This window comes from Corvus moneduloides, chromosome 3 (genome assembly GCF_009650955.1).
Source record: "Corvus moneduloides isolate bCorMon1 chromosome 3, bCorMon1.pri, whole genome shotgun sequence".
In the NCBI taxonomy this organism is placed as follows: domain Eukaryota; kingdom Metazoa; phylum Chordata; class Aves; order Passeriformes; family Corvidae; genus Corvus; species Corvus moneduloides.
The window spans coordinates 35607616-35630841 of record NC_045478.1 but is presented as its reverse complement, the minus strand read 5'-3'; the positions used below and the strand labels follow the sequence as shown (position 1 = coordinate 35630841).

Here is a 23226-nt window from a genome sequence, read left to right as displayed (position 1 = left end):
GACAGAATTTCCTCCACAAGCAAGCAAAGTATTTGAGCATCACTTTTCAAAGCAAGAGCCTTACTCAAAAGCCTTCCACTGCAAGATCTAAATTAGAAAAGTAGAAGCTATTAACAATTTTCACCTGGTTTGAAAGTTATTTCTAAAAACAAAAAAACCCAATGAATTGTGTGTATATTTTCATTTTAAGAGTGAACACATGTTCTCAGTAAATTTCAATCAAAGAAAAAAATCCAGGTTTTTTTCTTTCTGATTTAATACTTATTGTTTCCTTACAAATTATGTAAGGGAGCAGAAGTTTAAAACAACCAAACTGAGAACAACACAGAACAGCAACACCAAGCAAGTTGTTGGGTTTGGTGGTTTTTTTGTGGGTTTTTTTTGTTTGGTTTTTTTTTTAACACACCTTGTGATAGCTCAAACTGTGCAAAAGCCACATGCACAAAAGCAAATTTCTTGCAGTTCAGTCTGGCCAGATGAAATTGGTCCCGTGCCTCCTCTGGATCTTGAAGACTGTAAAGACAGCATATTCATAGTTACACAAGGTGAAGAGCCTGAGAAGGATGAAGTTCAGTGAAGCTTTAGACAGCTTCAAAAAAGCAATCCACCTACAGTCTAAAGATTTTCCTCCTTCTCAAAGCAATCAGTGAACTACAAATAAGCAAAGAATCTTAAAATTCCAATAATTGAAAGATAAAGCTGAACCTTCCCAAAACTTACAGGACTAAATCCTTAAGATATTTCACACTTCATTTACTACTGGCAATTTTAATCCTAGTGTTACATTCAGCCACAGATTGCTGAGTAGGTTAATGCTTGCACACAGCACACCAATGTTTAAACATTCAAGAGGAACTACAGCCTAAGTAAATACCAGTCAAGATACAAAAGGCCTAAGTCTACATCACTATGAAATACATTAATGTTACATTTCAACAGATGTAAAGAAAAAGGAGCCTAACACTTTTACCAGCAACATCCATAATCAAGACATAAAGGAACTCTCTCCAAAGTTCCCCCTTGACTCAACAGGTAAGCAAAGGTACCACTTAGAAGTGAGGAGAGCGAAAGATTATGACCATGGCTCAAAATAAAAGTACAGAAAAATACAACATGGAAAGGTAAAGAACAAATTTTCAGTAGAATTCTGAGGAATTTTGAATGAGAGAAGTTTCTCATAGTTTAGGCATGTTACTAGAGTCATGTAGGTTTACTGAACTCAGCTCTGCCCATCCAAAGCAATAGGACAGGCACAGAATAACCCACCTGCAGGCAAAGCCTGAGCAAGAGAAATTAAGCTATGATGTAGCACATTTGCTTTCAAAGAGTTTGTTAAAATTTAAGTTCCTGTAGCAAGCAGCCAACAGCTTGGATAGCAATACACTGAACAAGATCTAACACTAGCAACAGGCACCAAGTGCCACACGCTTGGTGGCACTGTGCTACAGCCAGAAGCATTCCATGAGAGCAGGCCTGGCATTGCTAATGTACAGTACAGAAAAATCAGACAGAGAAGCATTGTTTGTCTTCAACTGTTTCAGAGCACACTCAAGGGTTCTTCAGACAACCTTGGTATCATAATAGGTTAAAAGGTATTGGCACAGCCAGACTACAGCTAAGGAAGATACCAGGACAAAAAAGGTCCAGTGCCAAGAATGGAATAATCCAGTTTCTCACCTACAGGTTGCACAGACAAGTGATTGAGAGCAGGCTTGGGGAGAAAGACTTAGGGGTGATGGCTGATGAAAAAGTCAACACGAGCCAGCAGTGTGCACTCACAGCCCCAAAAGCCAAACAGAATCCTGGGCTGCACCAAAAGGAGCATGGTCAGCAGGTCAGAGGAGGCGATTCTTTCCCCCTGCTCTTGGGAGATCACACCTGAGACACTGCATTCAGCTCTGGGACCCCCAACATAAAAAGAACAGGGACCTGTTGACACAAATCCAGACAAGGGCCACAAAGATGATTAGGCAGCTGGAGCACCTCTCCTATGAGGATGGGCTGGGAAAGTTGGGGCTGTTCACCTGGAAAAGAGAAGGTTGCATGGAGACCTCACAGCAAACTCCCAGTATCTGAAGGGGGCCTGCAGGGAAGCCAGAAAAGGACTTATTGTCAGGAGCTCTAGTGGTAGAACTAGGAAAAATGGGTACAAAATGAAAGGGGAAATTTAGTAGGTATGAGGCAGAAATTCTTTACTGTGAGGGTGGTGAGACCCTAGAACAGACTGCCCAAGGAGGTTGTGGATGCCCCAACTCTGGAAGCATTCAAGGCCAGGCTGGAAAAGTTCTTGAGCAACCTGGTCTAGGGGTAGGTATCCCTGCCTATGGCAGGAGGCATTGGGACTAGATCATCTTTAAGATCCACTCCAATCGCTTAACATTCTACAATTCTACAATCAGAACAAAACAGTGTTGATGGCAGTAGATACTTAAATCTCAAGCCATTGCCACTGCTTCTGAAGTCTGTGATGCTGACTTGCTTTTCCACCTTGTTTAGGTGGAACATTTGGGAGAACAGCAAACAATTCTACTGAAAAGCACATTTCTTCTCCCACCAAAGGTAGTATCATCAGAGCACCTATCAATGTCACTTAACCTGCAGTATCAGTATTGCTTTACTTACAATAGCTAAAAAAATAAACCAGAAGCACTCTACAAAGTGATAAGAGGATTTTCTTTAACAGAAGCTAAAACCAAACACAGACAAATATATAGTACTACACAAACTGACAGCCAGGAACAGAGAAGGTAGAGTGTAGAACACCAGGGAAATTTTGAAAAAAATTATGAGCAATGAGAAAAAGTTATGAGCAGTAAGTAAGTATGCCAAACACAAAAGATCCAAATAAGTAGTCACTGATTAACTTAAGATTAATCTCCAAAAACTACAGACAATCAACATTGTTGGTTTTTAGGTCCAATCAGCCAAAAGCAATTTCTTTGCTGGTGTGATTACAGATGTAGCTCATAAATGTAGTTTCATATAAATACTTGATATTATATGCCACTGTGGACAAGGAAGTATTAGCTTATAATAAATGATTAAGAACAAGCTAGTATCTGAAAGTAATTTCCAAATGAGGAATCATCATTTAGGGAGATGCTTATAGTGAAGTTCCACTGGAATTGATGCTATAAAAGATTTTGGTGGACACATTTTTTAAAAGGTGTTTGGAGTGGGTTGTTCATCTTTTTAAAAAAAAAAAAATCACTAGGCAAGTCAAACATATGACTGATATTTGCCAATTAAAAAATATGCAGCAGAAAACAAAAAGAGCAGATCTGAGCTACCTAGTGAGATAGGGAGATTCTACAATAATGCTGGCTACTAAAGTAGAAATTATTTTAGTACAGCTGTAGAGTGCATGTCAATACTGAAACAAGACAGACTACTCTTCCAAGAAGGTCCCTAGAGGCTGTAGCAGTGAAACCACTAAAGACATTTCGTGAGACACCACTGAAACTGAACTGTTCATACTATTAAGGAATTAACAAGCTACTGACAGCACCTTTGGTTTTGCTTTCTGCAATACATCACACATATGATGAGCATAGCTTTAGTACACATCTTGAAAGTATCCACCTTTCAAACCATGCTCTAAAGATCAAGTGAAAATAGGTTCAAGTGATTAGGGAGGTAAGAAACAATCTTTCTGAACTTAAAACTCTCCTACAGTGAGATAACAAATGTGACTTGATCACTATTCTGGAAAAGAATTTCCAGAGACTACAGTCCAGAAGCCTATGTTACACAGTTTCTGCTCTGAAGAAAAGCAATTAGCCTTTGAATGAGAATGCCATCTTGCAATGTTTCTTTAAACCTTCCTGGAAGAGATTCTTTACCTACACAAAAACACTTTCCCTCTTCAAGATACTAAAGATTCACAAGGTCATTATTCACTCCTGTTTCTCAACAGGAGATTCAACAGATTACTTTCACTGTATGCTTTCAGTAACAGTGATGCAGCAAGATCCATGCAAATGACAGTACAGAGAACTAGACACTTGTCATCCTGCAAGTGAAACCATATGCCAAAAAGTCAAATAGGGAACGAATATACAAGATTAGCTAGGTTCACTGGCAGATCACTTGCTAGGCTCTAATTTTTAGATTGGTGCATTGTTTAAATACAGCTCTTCATCAAAATATTTGCTGTAATGGTATTTCAAGTGACAAAAGAACCCCTAATACTAATTATAACCCTATCCCAAACTATGTCTGAACACATCTGAATTACCACACTGTTCAAATTTGGGCCGAATAAGACAATAAATGACCACAACCAAAACTAATTTTCAAAGTATGGAACTAGAGAATGATGTTCTGAGACATTCTGCCTATCCTAAGGCAGCTAATTTAAACTGTGATAAGTCTTTTCTAGTAAGAGAGAAAGCATACTGAAATAAAGCTCAGAAGAGGAACTCATGTACCTCAACTTGTACCTTACATAGAGAACCAAGAAAAAACGAGAAGTGTGCTAACATCTCTAAATCAAATAACTCTAAACAATCATGTTTATTAGCACATACAAAAAATGCAAGTACTGTGGAGACAACAGATAAGCTGACTAAACAAAGCAACTTACCTTCAAGGACCCAGAATAAAAACATCCACGCTCAAAATAATAATGTGTTGCAGAAAACACTAACAAAACAAGGTATTCTTATCTTAATTCAAACACAGAATGATGAGTTCTTCTATTGAAAACTTATACTTACGCTTTCAACTCAGCAAATCTCACAAGGATGCGAGCATAGCTCTCATCTTGACTGTGCTTTTCTGCAGGTAATGCAGTCACCGCTTGACTGTAACGACCAATAAGTCTATTGAGTAGGCTAACATCCATCTGAGGAACACCCTTTTTCTCTAGTTTAAGCAAAAAACATAGCCAATCTTCTGGATTATTTCTTGTCATCATTATTTGATTAACAGTTCCAGAGTTATCTGACAGAAAAACAAAACAGGAGATTGATTAAAATAGCAGCAAACATGTACAGAAGGAAACACTTTTTGTAAGCTTTCATGCAAGATAGTTACAGACTATTTTTTAAACAAGATTAAAGCAACACAGCTAAGAAAGAAGGAGAGACGAAATTTACTTTGTGGTCATTAATACTGAAGAAACACTAAACTTGAAACCCTTTCAGTTAATGGTTCTTACACTCAGTCTAAGTTAAGATCTTTTGCGTAAGTGACAGTAGAATAACAAAACCAAATACCTGTTGTATCAGCTGAGATTTTAGCATAGTTAAACTCATCTGTGATATTCTCTTCATTTCTGTATTTGTTTTTCAAGTTTCTAACTCTATTCATGATTGATGTTATCTGTGGCAATCCTCTTTCACTCAGGTCTGTCTCCTCCATCTGCAGGCACGAGGTTAAAAACAGTGAAGTTACTGAAGAACCCTGTTGTAGCTCATTTTGATTGGAATTACCCTGTGAAAGCCTCTCAAGTATCATTTGCAGCTTGAGACTCAACCACATGATGTAACCAATACTCTATTTAAGCCCTTGTCAACGTAGTTATACAAGTAAGCTTCTTCACAGAAGACAACTTGGACAAATAAAAAGAATCGGTACTTAACTGATCCACCCAAATCCTAATCCATGCTTCACAGTAGCCCTTTCCAATAAGGTATATTCAGCATTTGAATAGTGTAGGATGCATTGTCTGAAACAGCTTCCAGTCTGTTGCATTAAATCACATTCTGAACTCATAATTAGGCTGGCTTTAGTTTAGCACACAATGTTAATCCAAGCTCCTTGCCACAGGTTACAGTTTTCACAGTGGGCTAAGCAGAAAAGAATTCACATTCTCCTCTGCTCAAAGGAGAAAGACAAGTGACACCTATTTTTAAGCTTCTAAAAGGAGATTTAGAGATTCAAAGACTTCTTATAAGAAACTTACGCCAAGTCCTCAATGTTATAACAGTTTACCATCAGCTGAGATAATACATGTATACAGCTGAGAGAGAAGAATCTAGGCAATCAGAGCAGAGCAAGACTGCTAAAATAAACTAAAAAAACCCTAATGATTTCTTCCTTTTTTGCCTACAATAAACAGCTTTTCCCACATCCATGTTCCATGCATCTAACGAACATGAGAATTTTACTAAGAACTGTGGTGAATTTAGTGCATGTTCAGGGGATTTGACTTCCTAATTACTGTGAAGTTGGGCCCAGAAATAGGGAAAGTAACACACTTCAGGCAGACTAAATAGGCTCAAAGAAAGACTAACTTTACTTCTACAGTGAAATGTTCGTCTTTGTTCCTTTTGTACTTGTGTATAACAAATCAACAAAAGTTGCTGGAGGGCTCAGAAACTTTAGATCTATTTTTAGGTGAATTATTGATAGAGAAGGAATTGAATGGAATAAAGTTTATCTACCTTTAACCCCACTACCTAAAAAATACATCAGGCACCACTCTCAGGAAGTCTCACAAATAACTTTTAGAGCATTATGCACCAGAAGCTGGCATGTCTAAAAGCACTAGACTCCCAGCTTTCCCCAAATAGAGACCACAAATCAGAAGGATTATCATGCTTACAAGAGCTAGCATGCAAAGGTATACAAGGCAAAAGTAGGCATATTTCATGTTCATCCTGAACTAGATATGGCCCACCAAGAATATCATGCCTGCTCTTGTCCATATAGGTGCTCTTTTGTAGGTTCAAATACAGTTTCACTGTGCAAATTCCAAGACTTAATCCACCAAAAGCACCATCTACGTTACCACTATGACGAGTCCTCAGCACCTTAAGGGTCTGGAGAGACACTCAAATAGCCTCAAGCAAGACCTACAATGAAAAAAGCCCAAAAACCTATGAAAGCTAAAGACTGTATGCTAAATCAGTAGTATCTGAAATACAATTTTTGTTTCACAGAACAGAGACAAAAGAAGGAGCCCTCCTCTCATTTATATTCAAAAATGTATGCTGAATAAATTTTAATTTCAATGCTTGTTTGGAACTTGCTTTAATATCTATTTCTCCCTAAGAGTCAATTTAGGCTGTTCTGAGAGCAGGTCTGTAAACTGTCCCATCTTTTGGGGATCGTACTGCTAAAAATTACATAGGTGATACAGATGATACTGATTTACTTCATAAGGAAAGTTTTGGTACACATTGCAGTTTTGCCTTTTAAAGATACAGTCGAAGAGGCTACAGGAAATCAGATACTCAAATCTCCTCTTTATGGGTGAGACTATTCATCAGAGAGAGATCTGTTTCTGAACAGTACCCATTCCCTCAAATTATGCATGAAGTAGTCAGCTTCTCCAGAACCTGAAGCACCAAGACAATCAAAAGAAATTTACCTCATGTTAAGTAATACACAATATCTCATGACAACTGTAATTGCTAACAACTCCCAGGTGGATTTGGGATTTCTTAAACATAGTCTTTACATTTTCCTCACCAGTGTCAAAGGTTCGTAATTCTTCCTGCAGTGATAGCTTCCCAAATGCAGTAGACAAAAAGAAAAATACACTTCTGTATAAATTAGATTTTAAGTCTCAACAGTAAATATCAAACTTACATTTATGGTGGTCTGCTTAACTGCTCAAGGTTTGATGTGCTATGGAGAAAAACTCTCCTGAAGAATGGATATGCCTTGTCAAAAAGGTAAGATGGATGAGGGTCAGACTACCTCAGATGATCCCAAGAACCCAAAGGCAAGAAATGTAGCTCTCCATCCTGAAGAAGTTCCTGTGGATCAAAAATTGATGGCTTAAACCTTGAAAGCTTACCCTGCAAGCTTGCCTAATTTTCATGATATCCCAGAAATACAGTTTTCATTAAAATCAATTAAACTATTCCTAGTTAGTAATAAAAACAGAACAAAAAAAAGCTTTAAGAAAACTTTTTGAATGAGGACAAGCACTTCCAAATGTATTAGCTTGCTGTGACATTTAGAAACTAAAAAGTACACTAAGGGCATATTCATCTACATATTGTCATGATTTGCCAGTAATCTTTCTGCTCATGCCAATGTTCAACCATAAGCAAGTATTCAGAGGTTCGTATTTTCTTAATCTGCTGCATAATTACTCTTAAATCATTTGCCATTAATTACCCTGGTGTATAGATATATATTTTCAAAATCTGACAACAGCAAATACCCAATGCTGTTACATAGGCACCGAATAGGAACTGAGGTTGTAACTGCAACAGCTATACTGCAGCATACCTGAGATCTAGAAATGCCTACAGGAGAGAAGGCTGGGGACAGGAAAGCAGGGAACAGGGAGAACACATAATGCAAAGATCAGGAAGATATAGAACTACTTCTAAATAGAGTGTAGAAGTTAAAGTAACTTCAGCCCACAAAATAAGGAGCCAAAGGACAGAGACTTGAAAGCAGCAAACAAATGAAGTGGCAGTACAGGTTGGTGATAAGATTCCACGTCTAACACACTCAAAAATAGTCACTGATAATAAAAAGAAGTACCAGCATCCAGTCTTGAAATACTGTATTTGCTGTATTACATTACTTGTTCTGTTTCCAAATGAAGACAGATAAAGTTTTTCCTCAAGTGCAAATTTTAAGAAAGTTTGAAAATATTATTTAACTATTGAATAAAAAGATGCACTGTTCCTATCCCTGGAATCCAGTGATATTTTGCTTTTGTCTACTCAAAGAGCTGCAGAGTGCAGTAAGAACTTTAAGCAAGCACCCAAGAGTTTACCTGGCTTTTATCCACCAAGTGAATTGACCTGTCTAGTAAACGAAATTAACATTACCCTATTATCTATATTTTCATTATATGTCAACACCATTGTAGCTACATTGTTGTCTTGAATAGTTGTTTAGCTCTGTTCCTCTGCCTGATTAAAGCATCTACTAATGCCAAGATAGTATACGATGAAGAACTTTTAAGTCCTCTACGAAGGAGAGGTAAAATGACACAGGTTTCTGAAGCATCTACCCAGGCTTTAAAAAATACAATCTATGCAAGTACATAATCTTTCTTTGGCTTTGTTTACAAGTCCTAAATCAGGATTTTCTTAAAAGGAAAACAAAAACTCCCAACACTAAGAAAAAGCGCTGTCGATTTAAAAAAATTAGCAACACTAGCGAAGAAAAATAGAAAAATATTAAAATCTAACGTAAGACACAGAAAGCATAAGACTCGAAGATGCAAAATAGAGCTAAGTAAGAGAGAGACTGAACAGCACCGGAGCAGGTGAGGCAACGCGGCATAAACAAAGACCGTGAGGCGGCGACGGAGACGAGCAGACGCAACCAGGTTCCCCCGCCCTCAGGGGCGGAAGCTCAGCGAAGCCACAGCTCCCCTGCGGCCTCATCGCCGACCAGCACCCCTGCTGCCCCCCGGCCCCTCCACCTACCCTCCCTCACTCCGCTGCTCCCCGGCCCGGTTCCCTCACCCCCGCCGCCTTTCCCGGCCCAGTCCAGCCGCCCTCACCGAGGCCGCCGCCGCGGGGCCGGGACGCGGCTCGCACCCAGCGCGTCCGCGCGCTGCCCCCGGTTTGAATGCGACCCACGCCCCAAGAGCGCCCTTCCCATTGGTCGGGAGGCGGGAGGCAGCGAGCGCTGATTGGCCGCGGGAGGGAAACGCAGGAGCCCCGCTCGGTCATTGGCTGGTGGCTGCGCCGGCCGCGGGTCCCAGCGCCTTGTGGGCCCCGAGGGGCGGTGCGCGTGCGCAGGCGCGCTGGGGCGGCCGCGGCCCGCTCCTGTTATGGGTGGGGGCGCGGGAGTGGGGTAGCACCCACTTACCTGAACTATGTATCTGGAAATGCTTTCTTCCCTTGGCCATAGCCGATTATGATTTGAGGCTTCATTTAGCTGTAACGGAATAGCGGGGTCTGTGTGTCCTGACCAGCTCCTTAAGGTTACGTCTCCCCTCTTCCTTTTCCTCCGAGGGATCCTTCATAAGCCGATCCCATATCTGCAGTGTGCCTAAGGCTGCTAAAAGCAGCTCCTTCTCTGAGCTGGCCCGTTCTTCGTGGATTATAGTAATGCAAACGCACTAAGTGGAACAGTTCGGCCTCTCGGTTTGCGTTCTGGCTGTACACAATAATTTGTGTTCTTTTCAGCTGTAGGCTTCTTCTGATGCTTATAATATATTCAATATTATGCTTATAACATTGTATTTTCAATACTGTTAGCACATGATAAAAATCAGATTTGATTTGTATGATAATTGGATAATTTGCTAAATTTGATAAGTTGCTAATCATTCACTTGCCATAAACATCCCATGATGTATTGATACCTACACTGGCCTTTCATTGAAATTTATCTTATTCTTCTTTATTCATCTACATCTTAAGTATCTCATCTAATCTAGTGATACAGGCTCACTCTATACTCAACAAAAAGATTTCAACAAGGACATTTAATCCAAACACCTTTTTAGAATGTAATGGATGATCCCATGGAGGTCCCTGTGTTTCTCTGTTAAGTAAAGAGTAATTCTGACTCTCAGCTAAGGCTAAGTGTGAGGATATTTTCCCAGCATTGCCTTACTCCTCCTTGCATATACACATTTTTGTTGGCTTTGTTGTGTTGGTGTTCTTATGTTCCACCAGAATCTAAATCTAGTGAAAATGTAAAGAAACAGCACAAAGTGCATGAATCTGCTCTGCATCTGTCTTCACTTGGGAGGGACATAGAGACAGATTATTTTATTAGCAGGAGTTTTAAAGGGATCAAAGGCGATGAAAGTTGTATTGTTCTAGTAAGTGAATAATGCCATAAGGAGCTATCATTTAATTTCTGTAGGCAGGACAAGAAATCTTTATACCATATAGATTCCTGGCAAAACCAAAATAAATAGGAGAAAGAAAATGGGATTGATCTTGGGAAAAAAAAAAAAAAAAAAAAACAACAAGAGAAAGAGTCAGAGAAAGAAAGGCTGTAATACTCATAGAAAAAAATAAAGGAACCTCCATTTAGTATTCTTCAACAAAATATAAAATATGTGTGGTTTTTGGATTATTGGTAGAACCATTCTTTATTTGCTTATAAGTGCTTATGCTTCTCATTTTATTTAATACAAAGTCATAGATATATAGGGAATTTAAGAAGTATATGAACTGAAGTCTCCACCTAAAGGTAATTCCACTTTGAATGACAGAAGTGAATTGTGAATTGCAAAACCAAATACTAGATTGGATGACAAACAAAAGGAGAGAGAGGTCAGTCTCTTGTAATGAGTTACTATCAGGGGAATCTTGTTTCATTGTTTTAAATACCTCATCATATGGTAGGATTTCATATCAGTTTGGGTAATGGTATTGCAAATCCAAATGTAGCAAAGGTATAGGTGAGTCACGAAGGATTTTTCAAACATTGGTAAAATCTTTATACTGCACTATGCTGTTTTCTATGATAGATAGAGAGGTCTTCCTCCTCTGGTTGAAAATTTGTCAGCCACTACTCTGTCCTCTCAATTGGGTACTTGATGTTTAATGTCTGAAGCCTATGAAGGCTCATCTGAAGGAAAAAAAAAAAGGTAGGTCTTTGGTTGCAACTGTTGACAGACATTCAGTGTAGCTGATTTGGTGGAAAGTGCATTTGGAGAAAGCTTTGCTGAGTATTTCATGGACACCATTAACTAAGAGTACCTGGACTATTCCTGACTCCCAATACATTGCTACAATCTATGGATGTCCATGAGAAGAAGCAAACAAACATTATAGATGGCAGAGTCACCTCAACGACTAAGAAGGTGTTCTGAAAGCAGTGAGTAAGTAACAACTACTAAGATTTTGAGCAGCAAAAAATAATCACCAGAGGTCTAGTATTCCCAATCCTGCTACATGTTATGTTTCCATGACATACTACCTGTCACTACTGATTACTTTGAGATTTATGTGTAATTTTTTGTTGTTGTTTTTGTGTATCAGTGGATCTTATCCCATGGCATTTCTTCAGTTACAGATTGGATGCATGCTTTGTGACTGGACTTGGAAAATAAACTTTTTTCTATATTGATGGGCATATTCAATCAATAAAATAATGAAAATCCTTGTTCTTTCAGGCTTCTTTGTGTTGTCTGATTCCAGTTTCTGCTGGAGGTCTATAAAATGCACAGTTTTTCACACACACAAAATACTGATGTAGAAACTGGCTAATCAACAGATTTCAAAAGCGTCAATAAGAAGTGTTCAAGCTGTTCATGTCAGGAAGGACCTCAGGGATTGGCTCTAACAGTGGTGTGAGTATTATATAGGTGATTTAAAGTGTTTGTTGATTAACTTGATAGAAAGATGGTGTTAAGGCTGTAGGCAAATGATTGGGCTCTTGGCTAGGGGCTGAATGGAGGTTAAACTGACTGAGGAGAGATGGAAATCTAGAGAATGTAATGAGAAATTGCTGAACATAAAATTATAAGCAGCTGATGAAAGCTACAGATCAAACTGAAAGTTGGCTGGATCTCACATGTTGTTATGGAGGAGTTGTGAGGGACAGCCACACTTCACAGGTATTTGAAGCAGAATATTTTGAAAAGGTCATCTTTTGTGTAGCAGGATCACACACCACAAAGAGCACCTACATAACCACGTCAAGAATACCACCACCACAGAAGTATAAAATTACTTGGGTAATGATGCCAGCCATACCAGATGTAAATGTAGATTTATCAAAACTGGGACCAATGGAGAAAAAGGAATTAGAGGCGGGTTCTGTATGGACGAGACTGAGACAGAGAAAAGCAGGTGCAATACTCAGTCATGTTCCTGTGTGCCACATTGTCCTGGTTTTGGCTGGGATAGAGTTAATTCTTTTCCTTGTAACTGATAAAGTGCCATGTTTTGGATTTAGTAGGAGAATCATGCTGATAGCACCCTGATGTTTTGTTTGTTGCTCAGTAGTGCATACCCTATGTAAAGGACTTTTCAGTTTCTCATAGTCTGCCTGTGAGGAGCGGTACAAAAAGCTGGGAGGGAGCATGAGCAGGACAGCTGAGCTGAACTGGCCAAAGGGATATCCCATATCTGAGAACATCATGCCCAGTATATAAACTGGTAGGAGTTGGCTGGAAGGGCTTGATCTCTGCTCAGGGTCAGCAGGTGGTGAGCAATTGTATTATGCATCACTTTGTTTGCTTAGGTTTTATTTCTCTCTGTTTTATTTTTGTCTCCCTTTGTGCATTACAATTATATTGTTATTTTTATCATATTTTATGTTACTTAAATTATTAAACTGTACGTGTTTCAACCCATGGGTTTTACCTTTTTTTTCCCGATTCTCCTCCTTATACCACCAGTGGTGGGGTGGGGAGTGGTGATGAGCAGCAGCTGTGAGGTGCTGGGGTTAAACCATAACAGTCCTTAACAGTTCGTTTTGGCTCCCAACGTGGGGCATGATGTCTTGAGATAATGACAAATCTGACTAGAATGTGCTATAACAATTTTATTACAGGCATTTGTTCCATTAGTTTAATAGTCACCGGTCACACCTGATTTATTTGCTCTCAAAGTTGGCGTGCTTGTTCTTTTAGTTATGTCATACCTTACTTGCAGTATCTCACCCGTGGGAACTGGGCTAAGGTTATCACATTGCTGTACTTTGTAACGCTGGCTTATGGTATGATAGAATTGCTGGTTGTGAAACTAATCTAGTATTTGTACTCAGCATCTCTGTCACCACTGTACTTTGGGAGCCATCTTTTGGAAACTATTAATAATGATAACTTTTTGCCTACCAAGCATTGTTCATCACTATTCAGTACTCTGCAGGGGAAGAGAAAGTCTCTGGATCAGAGAACAAAACAACAGGCACTGTGGTTACCCCACCCCCGGGGACAGACACCACAGCTAATCCAACTTCCTTGACAGGCACTGCAGCTGAACTTGAGAACCAACCCGTGCTGGTCTCAGTTGCTCCTGTACACAAGAAGAAATGGACATGACAGCTTGCTTAGTAAAGGACAAAGCAGGGTTACCGAAAGAACAGGAGGAAGAAGCAGAACAAGAGATAACCCCTTGATCCCTGTCCCTGATGATCTGCAGGAGGTGTGAAAAGATTTCAGGCGTCATCCAGATGAGCACATTGTCATTTGGCTGCTCCAATGCTGGGATAATGGATCTAGTAGCCTGGAGTTAGAGGGTAAGGAAGCCAAGCAGCTGGGATCACTTACTAGGTAAGGGAGTATCGATAAAGCAAATGGAAAGAGGACACAAGTCCTCGGCCTGGGGTGGCGGCGATTCCTATCAGGCATGAAGGAAAGGAATCCCTTCAAGAAAGACATTATGTGTCAGGCAGGTGGACCACCATGAAGACAAGTATCCAGTACATTCAGGAATTAGCCATGCTAGAGATGATTTATTCTGACCCAAACAATATGCAGTCACCCACGGATCAAGATGAGGTCCAGTGTATACGACCCGTGTGGCAGAAATTTGTACAGAATGCACTACCTGCATGTGCCACCTCATTGGCAGTAATTACCTGGAAAGACAAAGAGGCACCAGTGATGGATTAAGTGACTCACCAACTCCAGCAATATGAAGAAAATCTCTCTTCCTCCCTAGGAACTTGTATCTTGACTGTAGAAAAACTGTCCAAAAGTGGGAAAAGCTATTCCAGGAGTTCCAGCAACAAAAAGAGGATAGGTCCTACTCCTCACCTGTACAAACCAGTATCTCAGCTATTAACAGTGAGTATTATTTTGCTCAAGAGGGAGGATATAGAGGGTGTACACCACAAGATACCCTGTGGTTTTACCTGTGGGACCACAAAGGGGACATGAGGAAATGGGGTGGAAAATCTCCCTTGACTCTAGAGGCATGGGTACATGGATTGCAAAGAAAAGCAATCACAAATGGGGATTCTTCCAGGAAAATTGCTTCTCCAGTCTTCAGTGGGCAGTTCCCCAGTCAGAGTGGAAGAGTTGGTCTTACTTCTGAACCTATGGAAATTAATTCTGATTTTACAAGTGAATGGAGACGTCTATGACCAGTACCAGAGGGGCCCTGCCTGCAGACAGGTGAAGGAGGAGGCCAGCCAGGTTTACTGGGATATGTGGATCCCAATGGCCTGGTATATCAGACCCACAGGACTGTAAGGCTCTAGTAAATACCAGTGCACAGTGTACACTAATACCATCAGATCAGAAGGCAGAGTCCACCTGTATTTCTGGAGTAATGGGAGATGCCAGGACCTGTCTGTGTTGAAGGTTGAATTAAGTCTAACTGGGAATGAGTGGCAAAAACACCCCTCTCTGACTGGCCCAGAGGCTCCATTCATCTGCTGTGTAGACGTCTCAAGAGAGGGTATTTCAAAGACCTAGAAGAGTATTGGTGGGCTTTCAGTATAGCTGCCTTGGAAAAGGAGGAAATTAAGCAGCTGTCTATCTTGCCAGGTCTCTCAGAGGACCCTTCTGTTGTGGCATTGCTGAAGGCTGAAGAGCAGCAGGTGCTGATTCCTACCACTGCAGTGTATTGGCAGCATTATTGCACCAGCTGAGACTCCCTGATTCCCATCCATGAGCTGATTCATCAACTGGAGAGACAAGGAGTGATCAGCAGGACTCATCCTTTAGTAGTCCCATATGGACAGTATGAAAGTCTCCCAGAGAAAGGAGACAAACAATAGAGTATCATGGCCTGAATGAAGTCATGCCACCACTAAGTGTTACCATACTGGACATGCTAGAACTTCAGCACAAGCTGGAGTCAAAGACAGCCGAGAAGCATATCACAATTGACGTTGCTAATGTGTTTTTATCAGTCCTTTGGCAGCAGAGTGCAGGACACTGCTCGGAGAGCATCCAGTACACCTGGAATCGACTGTCCTAAGAGTGGAAACACAGCCCTACCATCTGCCATGGAGTGATCCAGACTGCACTGGAACTCCAGAACACCTGTAATGCAGGGATGATAAATAACTGAAATTATTGCAAGTGGCTTGATGACCGCCTCTGCCAGCTCCCTCAGTATCCTTGTGTGGATCCCATCTGGCCCTATAGACTTGCATGTGTCTGTTTGGTGTAGTAGGTTGCTGTTTCCCCTTGGATTATGGGGCTTTTTTCTGCTCCTGGTCCCTGTGTTCCAGCTCAGAGGGCTGAGTACCGAGAGAACAACTGGTTTTACTATTGCAGACTGAGGTGAAGGAGTAATTTAGTATCTCAGGCTTTTCCTTATTCCTTGTCACTATGTTCCCCCACATCCAGTAAAGGATGGAAAACAGGAGAAAGAACTTCTTTGCTGTGTGGGTGACCACCACTGGAACAGATTGCCTAGAGGGGTTGTGGAGACTCCTTCACAGGAACCATCTGGATGCAATCCTGTGCAAAGTGCTCTAGGATGACCCTTCTTGAGCAGAGAGGTTGGACCAGATGATCCAGTGTGGTTCCTTCCAACTTTACCCATTCTGTGAGATTCTATAAGATTCTCCTCAGCCCTCCTTTGGTTGATATATTTATAGAAACTTTTTTTTATTGTCTTTTATGTCAGTAGCCAGACTAAGTTCTAATTGGGCTTTGGCTTTCTAATTTTCTCCCTGCATAACCCTATGACATCCCTGTAAGTCCTTTCAAGCTGCCTGCTCCTTCTTTCAAAGGTGATCTACTCTCTTTTTTACCCTGAGTTCCAGCCAAAGCTCTCTGTTCTGCCAGGCCAGATTTTCCTGCTGGCTAACCTTTTGGCACATGGGGATGGCCTGCTCCTACACCTCTAAGAGTTCCTCCTTGAAGAATGTCCAACCTTCCTGGACTCCTTTGCCCGCAGGACTTCTCCCAAGGGACTCTGTAAACCAGGCTGACACTGAGTACAACAAACAAGATGATTGCTCACCTGCATACTAGGTAATTAGTAATCTGCCATGGACGACTTTTCAGCTGGAGTTCTCCTGTGTTTTGTTCTGTTATCTGGCCAGTATAATGCGTGTGTGAGGCCACACAGGAAATCCGTGATGATATGAGAGCTGTGGTACCTCCAGTAGGAGGATAATACCCAGCTGTACACACTGATTTCATCAGATCCAGCTGGTGCTGTTCAGCAGCTTATTTCATTTATGACCAAACTGAGTTACAGATCTGTGTGGGCTGGAAATAACTAGAAAAGAACAGAGTTGAGAAATAGTAAAATGTTGCTTGTGCAGGTTCACAGTTTGGGTCATGCTGGATCCACAGGTTCTGTTGAATGTCCATGTAAAAAGAACAGAAGAAAACATATATATATATACATATATATATATATATATATATATCTGTCAGAAATTTCCTTTTGAGTGTCCATTTTATAGAACCTAAGCATGGTACAGTCTCCATGTTTACTGCAGCACCCTTTATATTAGTGCATTCTTGAATATTTCTAAAAATGTCAGATAATATACATATCATAATACCTATTAAACTTGTTACACTGGATGCTATTCAATTCCCTGGTGAAATTTTAAATCTGGGGTTTGATCTATAAAACTGTAAATAATGCTGACTACTGCTTCTGTGATTAAAGCTTTGGCAAAAGTGGTCAGTTTAGGCCAATTAGTCAGTTACAGTCTTTTCTGCCTACATCCTGGTCCAGCTGGACATGAAAGAAGTCCAGTTCAGAAAAGACACAATTGTACTGGGACAGCCCTCTGACACCTGCCTGGAAATCAGCATATGCTAATTTGTGCCGAGTTCCTCTGCATAGCCCTTAGACTGCATGTGGTTCCTATGTGACTACTTAAGCATGGCCAGAGAAACTTGAATCTATTTTTGCCACTCCCTAATGAGTGAGAAAGCCCTGAGAGACTCCTACTTACTTTTTTATGAAAACAAGGGGTGTGGGCAGAGGGATATAATCAGTGAATGGCACCCAGTTTAAGAAATCTGAGACCTGTTGTTCAACATCTATTCTTGAAATTTTTCCTCATAAATTCCTGACTTGCGACTTAGCTATTGCTAGGTTTTGGAGAAAATACTTAGACTATCAGAAAGAACCAAGTCAAAGTAGTTTTACTTGGGCAGCTCAAAGTAGTAAATTTAAGGATGTGCATGGGTGAAAGATGCATTTGGGTGCAATACCAGATCAGGGCTTAAAGTTATTACAACATGTCACCATTGTTCACTGCATTATTAGAGTATTTCAGAGAGGAGGTGGCCATAACGCAATAATGTGTATCGTCTTTTTGGCATGTACCTTTCCAAAGAGGTGTAAGAGACATCTGAACAGCAATCACCATTATAGCTGTAATGGGACATACAGGTATGGTATCAGACACTTCTTGTTTCAGTGTCTTAAAAAAAAAATGATTAATAGCAAACCACATTGTTTATTGCCAGATCATAGGATCCTGCAGAGAAAATAGAATACAGATTTGTTTCTGCTAATTCACGAGTCCACGTGACCATGTGGGAACTTTAGGAGGTTAGGAGAGCTATAACATGTTGGCCATGGTGCTCTGCAGACAATTGCTGATACCATTGCAACTATTAAAAGGTCTCCTTTACCACAAACAGTGAAAGCAAGAAAAGATACTGCATATAATTGTGAATTTGGTCCTGCAAAAGTGATGTTAAGATCTAGATTTGGGTAACCTAAATGATTCTCTTAGCCAGAAGGACATGAAGTGACTTCTAAGTATTTAACCAAAAAGCCATTTCTTATCAGACTGGTTTTATATGCACCTTCTATTAGCCAGTGAACCTGTGATATTTAATAACAGAAAAAAATTTTAAAAAACAACAATAACAACAATAACAACATCAGAAGGGTTAATTTTCCAGAAATCTGCTGGGAAAAGAGTAGAATTAGAGAGATGGCATGTGTTTGAGGATAACTACATCCAAGAAGGCACAATCAAGGTCCAACAAGATTAGACAGAATGTTCAGACAATAAATCCAACGTATAGTAACATTTGCCCTGCCCTCAGGTATAATTATGACCCTGTTTCTATGCTACCTCTTACTTGCCAGCTACTTCTTTTCCCAGCATCTCTTTTCAAGAATTTTATAAAAACTGAGCTGACAAAAAGCTAATAAGGAAAAGGTCTGTGTTTTCTTTGCAAGTCTTCTGCTGTCGTAGTAACATATAGGTAAGGCTTAGTGTGGCATTTTTTCTTCTTCCTTATCTATGAAAAATGATGATGATAATAATGGATTTGTAATCATCTCAGTTCTTCATGAGGAATATACTCCTATAAGTATGTAAATTGAGTTAATGTTATTATTGCATATATAAAAATATATTTGTACTGGAACGAAGTGTCCCCTCACAACTAGAAGAAGTAGGGTTCAAAATTTATTTAAATACTCAATCGTTAATACTCCACCCTCTGAATTATCAGTGCATCCAAGCAATGTATCATTAAGCCACAGCGACTGCACTTCTGATCTAATAATTAAACCTTTATTAATGACCTTAAGATGGAAGCAAATAAAATATTAGTGAAATTGATAAGTGAATGGGAGGAGTTGGAATAGAAGTAACATATAACAACCTTAGAAGAATACAAAATTAACCGGATCAGAAAACAAAATTATAAAAAAAAACCCCATAAGCATTCAAAAAGAACAACTAAGGGGGCAATCAGTAATGCTGCAAGGGAAGTAAAGGTGATGTTACACAAGAACTTAAGTATGTCATAACTGCCCCCAAAAGCAATGGACATTTTAAGCAATTGAACTCTGACAAAGTTCTCATGAATCTTGCTTTTCACCCTTTACCTGATTTCTCCCTTTTCTCTTGGAGGTCCCTACTTTCATAATGCAGATAAAGAATGCAGAGTACTTCTTTAATCCCAGTGAAAGCGGGATGCTCCACTGAAGCAGTGCAGCTCAAATACACATTCCTTTTGATGCACTCTGCTACAGGGAAAGTAACCTGAGACCGTGGGATGAAAGGAGTATCTCACACTGACTCACCTCTTTTCTAAGCAGCATGATCAAAACATTCAAGGCCAATTACTCTCAAAATCATCTCCTACCCCTGGAAACAGATAAGTTATTTTCTGCCTTGAAAGTTCTCACCACTTTTGCTGATAATAGTGAGAAAATAACTCCAATGTTAACAACATGCAGCATTTGACTTTTGTCTCACACTTAGCTTTAGTGGAAGACTCCAGTGACACAAAGCACTCATCTGCTCATTTCAACAGGAGATTTTCCTGTGTTAGATGAACCATCTAACACAAACCAGTTGTGGCACAAACCACAACTGTACAACAAATTAATGATCTGCTACCAAAGAAGCTTGACAAAACTTTTGCTGCCAGAATTAGGAGAGAGATCAGATTCAGATTTTCTGATCATTTTTTTAGCAGCCCTGGACAGACTGCATCAAAAGCATCATGGTGGCTCCTGATTACCACTTCATCACCAAGTTATTGTTATTACAAAGATATTTACAATTTGGAAAGAGTTTAGAAAAACATTTTAAAATGCAGGCATTTGGTAAAAAAATTACATAGGGACAAAATCTAATTAATTTATTTGTGAAGCCAGACAAGAAGTAGGAAGGTATCATGTCATAATATTGTTGGACTGATATTTACAATGACAGCAGATTCTAGTACCATACAGATAGATCAGCTTTGTGTTGCGTCATGTTGGTGTTAAATGTCTTGAGCACTCTTTGGATGTACATGGTAATTACTATCCCTCAGTATTGTTGAGAAAGAGGAACCTGTTACTTCCAATCATATAGGAAATAGGGATTAATCAGATTTTGCCAGGGAGGAAGACAGAACTTGAGATGCAAAGTATCTCAGAAAAATACCAGCTTGTGGATACTGCTTAAGCTGAAGTTACATAGGTAGTTTTTTAATTACCAATACATCCAAATAATCTCATCAACACTCTCCACAAAATGCGCAGTGTAGAAACTGTTTTCTTTCATTAGCTGTGCTGGGATATTATTTTCCTTAGTTTATTTCCTTCAAAAGAGTCAGTAGTTCCCTTGAGTTGAATTTTGTGGTTTGATTTTTAATGTTTCAAGAGAAGAATATTTTCTCTGCAAGTTTTTAAGTGTGGTAGGTTTTAAATTAAGGCTTATTTTCTATTTAATGAAAAAATAAAACTTTGGTTAACTGAAGATAAGCATTCAAGACAACTGAATGATTCTTTGGCTATTTTTGGGACACATTCCACTAAACAAAGACATTTTTTCTTTTCATAGTACGGAAACAGTGAAAAATGGTAAGAATTGAAACATCAGGGATTGTTTCCATTGCTGGAATTAAAAAATGGTTTTTAATCTTCAGCAAAAGAGAAATACACTGAAATTTTAGAATAGACTCAAAATGGATTTAAATGCTGTTTCTGTAAAGCATAAAGCGAAAAATTGAAGCTGAAGGAAAAAGACATAGAATCATAGATGGTTTAGGTAAGAAAAGACTTTTAGGATCACAGAAGCCAACCATTAACCCAGCATTGCCATGTCCACCCCTAAATCATGTCCCTAAGTGCCACATCTATGTGGGCACTAGGGACATCTATCTTTCAAATACCTCCAGGGATGGTGACTCAACCACCTCCCCAGCAGTCTGTTCCAATGCCTGACCACCCTTTTGGTGAAGAAATTTTCCCTAATATCCAATATAAACCTCTCCAGGCACAACTTGATACTTTTTCTTATTGTCCTATCACTTCTTAATTGCTTGGAAGAGACTGAAAGCTAAGTAAGAGAAGGAACTGGAGGGTATCCTCCTCTCTTGTGGGGTGGTCTTCTCTGTGGTGCTCCAGGAGATGCCCATTTCAGTCCCTTTCTTCAATCTGTCCCTTCTCTGAAGTGATGAACTGATTAGACTTACTTATAGTTGCTCTTATTAAAAGCAACTATTTATGCTATCTGCAATGCAGCTTGCTGCTATGAGCAGTTTTACTACAGCATATTAGTCAGTCACTGATTGCTTATGTTATCTCTTTCAGAAAAAAAGTAACCGTGATCTCACATCCAGTTCTCAGGATGTACTGGTGAATACAAATCTCCAGTTGTCTTTCCAAAACACTTGTCCAAAGGACATACTAGTACTGACAGTCTAGTCCCCAAAACTGAGTTACTGAAAAGGCTAAAATTGTGATACTGGGCGATGTGTTCCCACAAAAAGAATGGGCTTTTTTTTAGCTGAAAATATGATCGAAGATTACACAGCAAAGCAAAGTGAACGAAAGTTTTTAGTAGGCAGATTGCCCAGAATGGAGCCTCAGGAGATATTTAAAAGAAAAAAATTGGATCTAAGCCTGACAAACATGAAGTACATTTTAAGATCTTATTACTAGAAATAAATATGTAACTGATTTTTATCGCAGCTGTAAATACCAGTGTGAGTGCCAAAAGATCCACCTCAGGACATCCTCGTTAGAGCTCTTAATTTTAGCTCATTTTAAATGAGCTAACCTGGTTATTGAAAGCAGTCCAAGGGCAGTAACAGAGCAACATGGGCTCCCATGCACTGCTGGGAACTGTTGAGCTGACAAGCCATGCACCATCCTGTAGTGTTCTCCATGCTGTCACTGTTGCTTCTGGCACCCAAACAGCATATTTTAGGGAATACCTATAATGCATAGCACAGGAGAGACTACTGCCTAAGAGAAAGCATTGCTTTCTCTGTAAGAATATGACTAATTTAAGAGATTATGATAACTTTGTATGGAGCCAGGTCCCCTATTCTGTCCTGACAGGTTTGAAACTAAGGTGATAATGAAAAATCAGGTGATTTCCCTGAGAATCAGATGTTGCAGACTGACTGCACACTTCCCTAATTCATGGGGTATGAAAGCAGAGAAAATCAGGAAAGGAGCCATAGTTTCAGTAGCAAACTGTACTTGTGTTAACTCACTGCAGCAACACCTCCTCCCAAGGCTTCTCAAGGAAGGAGGTTACTCAAAAAGTAACCCATAGATTAATGGCACAAAGAAACCAACCATGGAGAGTGATTGAATCCAAGGTATGAGAGTTGAAATTAGCAATTAGCAAATGTCCAGATGCACGATACCAGTAAAAAAAAAGATTAGAAGGCTTTGTCCACCCTGTTTCCACTGGGTGTGTGAGCAGCATGAATAGACATGCACAAACTAGGTTAATCCAGTAAGCAGAGGTAACACAACAGTCAAGATATGGCAGTACAGTGTGGGCCAGTAAGGAATGTATTCAGTATTCTGGATAGCCCTGTCAACTGCTGATGGTACGATTATCAGCATTGTGGTTATTTGAGGTCCCCAGAGCACAGCCCACATAGTGGTTCTTGCCAGTGCTGCTGCTGTCCATCCCATTTGCGGGTGAGCATGTGGAGAGGCCAGTGGAGGCAGTGGCTTATGCTACCCAGAG

General features: G+C 39.9%; 1 protein-coding gene and 1 long non-coding RNA gene across 7 annotated transcripts in view; one reads left to right on the top strand and one right to left on the bottom strand.

Annotated features, from left to right (window-relative positions):
- Positions 1 to 9503, bottom strand: part of TTK (TTK protein kinase) — a 32996-nt gene extending 23493 nt beyond the window's left edge. For 2 of the 6 annotated variants that reach the window (XM_032104890.1, XM_032104896.1), the window contains exons 1-5: positions 9428 to 9503; positions 7540 to 7709; positions 5220 to 5364; positions 4719 to 4944; positions 407 to 513 (exon numbers count right to left, since the gene is read on the bottom strand). In XM_032104890.1, coding sequence (XP_031960781.1) covers positions 407 to 513; positions 4719 to 4944; positions 5220 to 5364 — 478 coding nt within the window. In that variant the 5' untranslated portion in view covers positions 7540 to 7709; positions 9428 to 9503. Of the gene's footprint in view, positions 1 to 406; positions 514 to 4718; positions 4945 to 5219; positions 5365 to 6736; positions 6801 to 7539; positions 7710 to 8190; positions 8212 to 9315; positions 9324 to 9350; positions 9404 to 9427 lie in introns of those variants that run through there. The other 4 variants (XM_032104895.1, XM_032104893.1, XM_032104892.1 and 1 more) reach the window with 4 other exon arrangements.
- Positions 9504 to 13684: 4181 nt separating this feature from the next.
- On the top strand, positions 13685 to 17178 carry LOC116441827. Its single transcript, XR_004239252.1, has 2 exons — positions 13685 to 14629; positions 15335 to 17178. It is a non-coding gene; the product is annotated as an uncharacterized LOC116441827 (long non-coding RNA).
- Positions 17179 to 23226: the final 6048 nt, after the last annotated feature.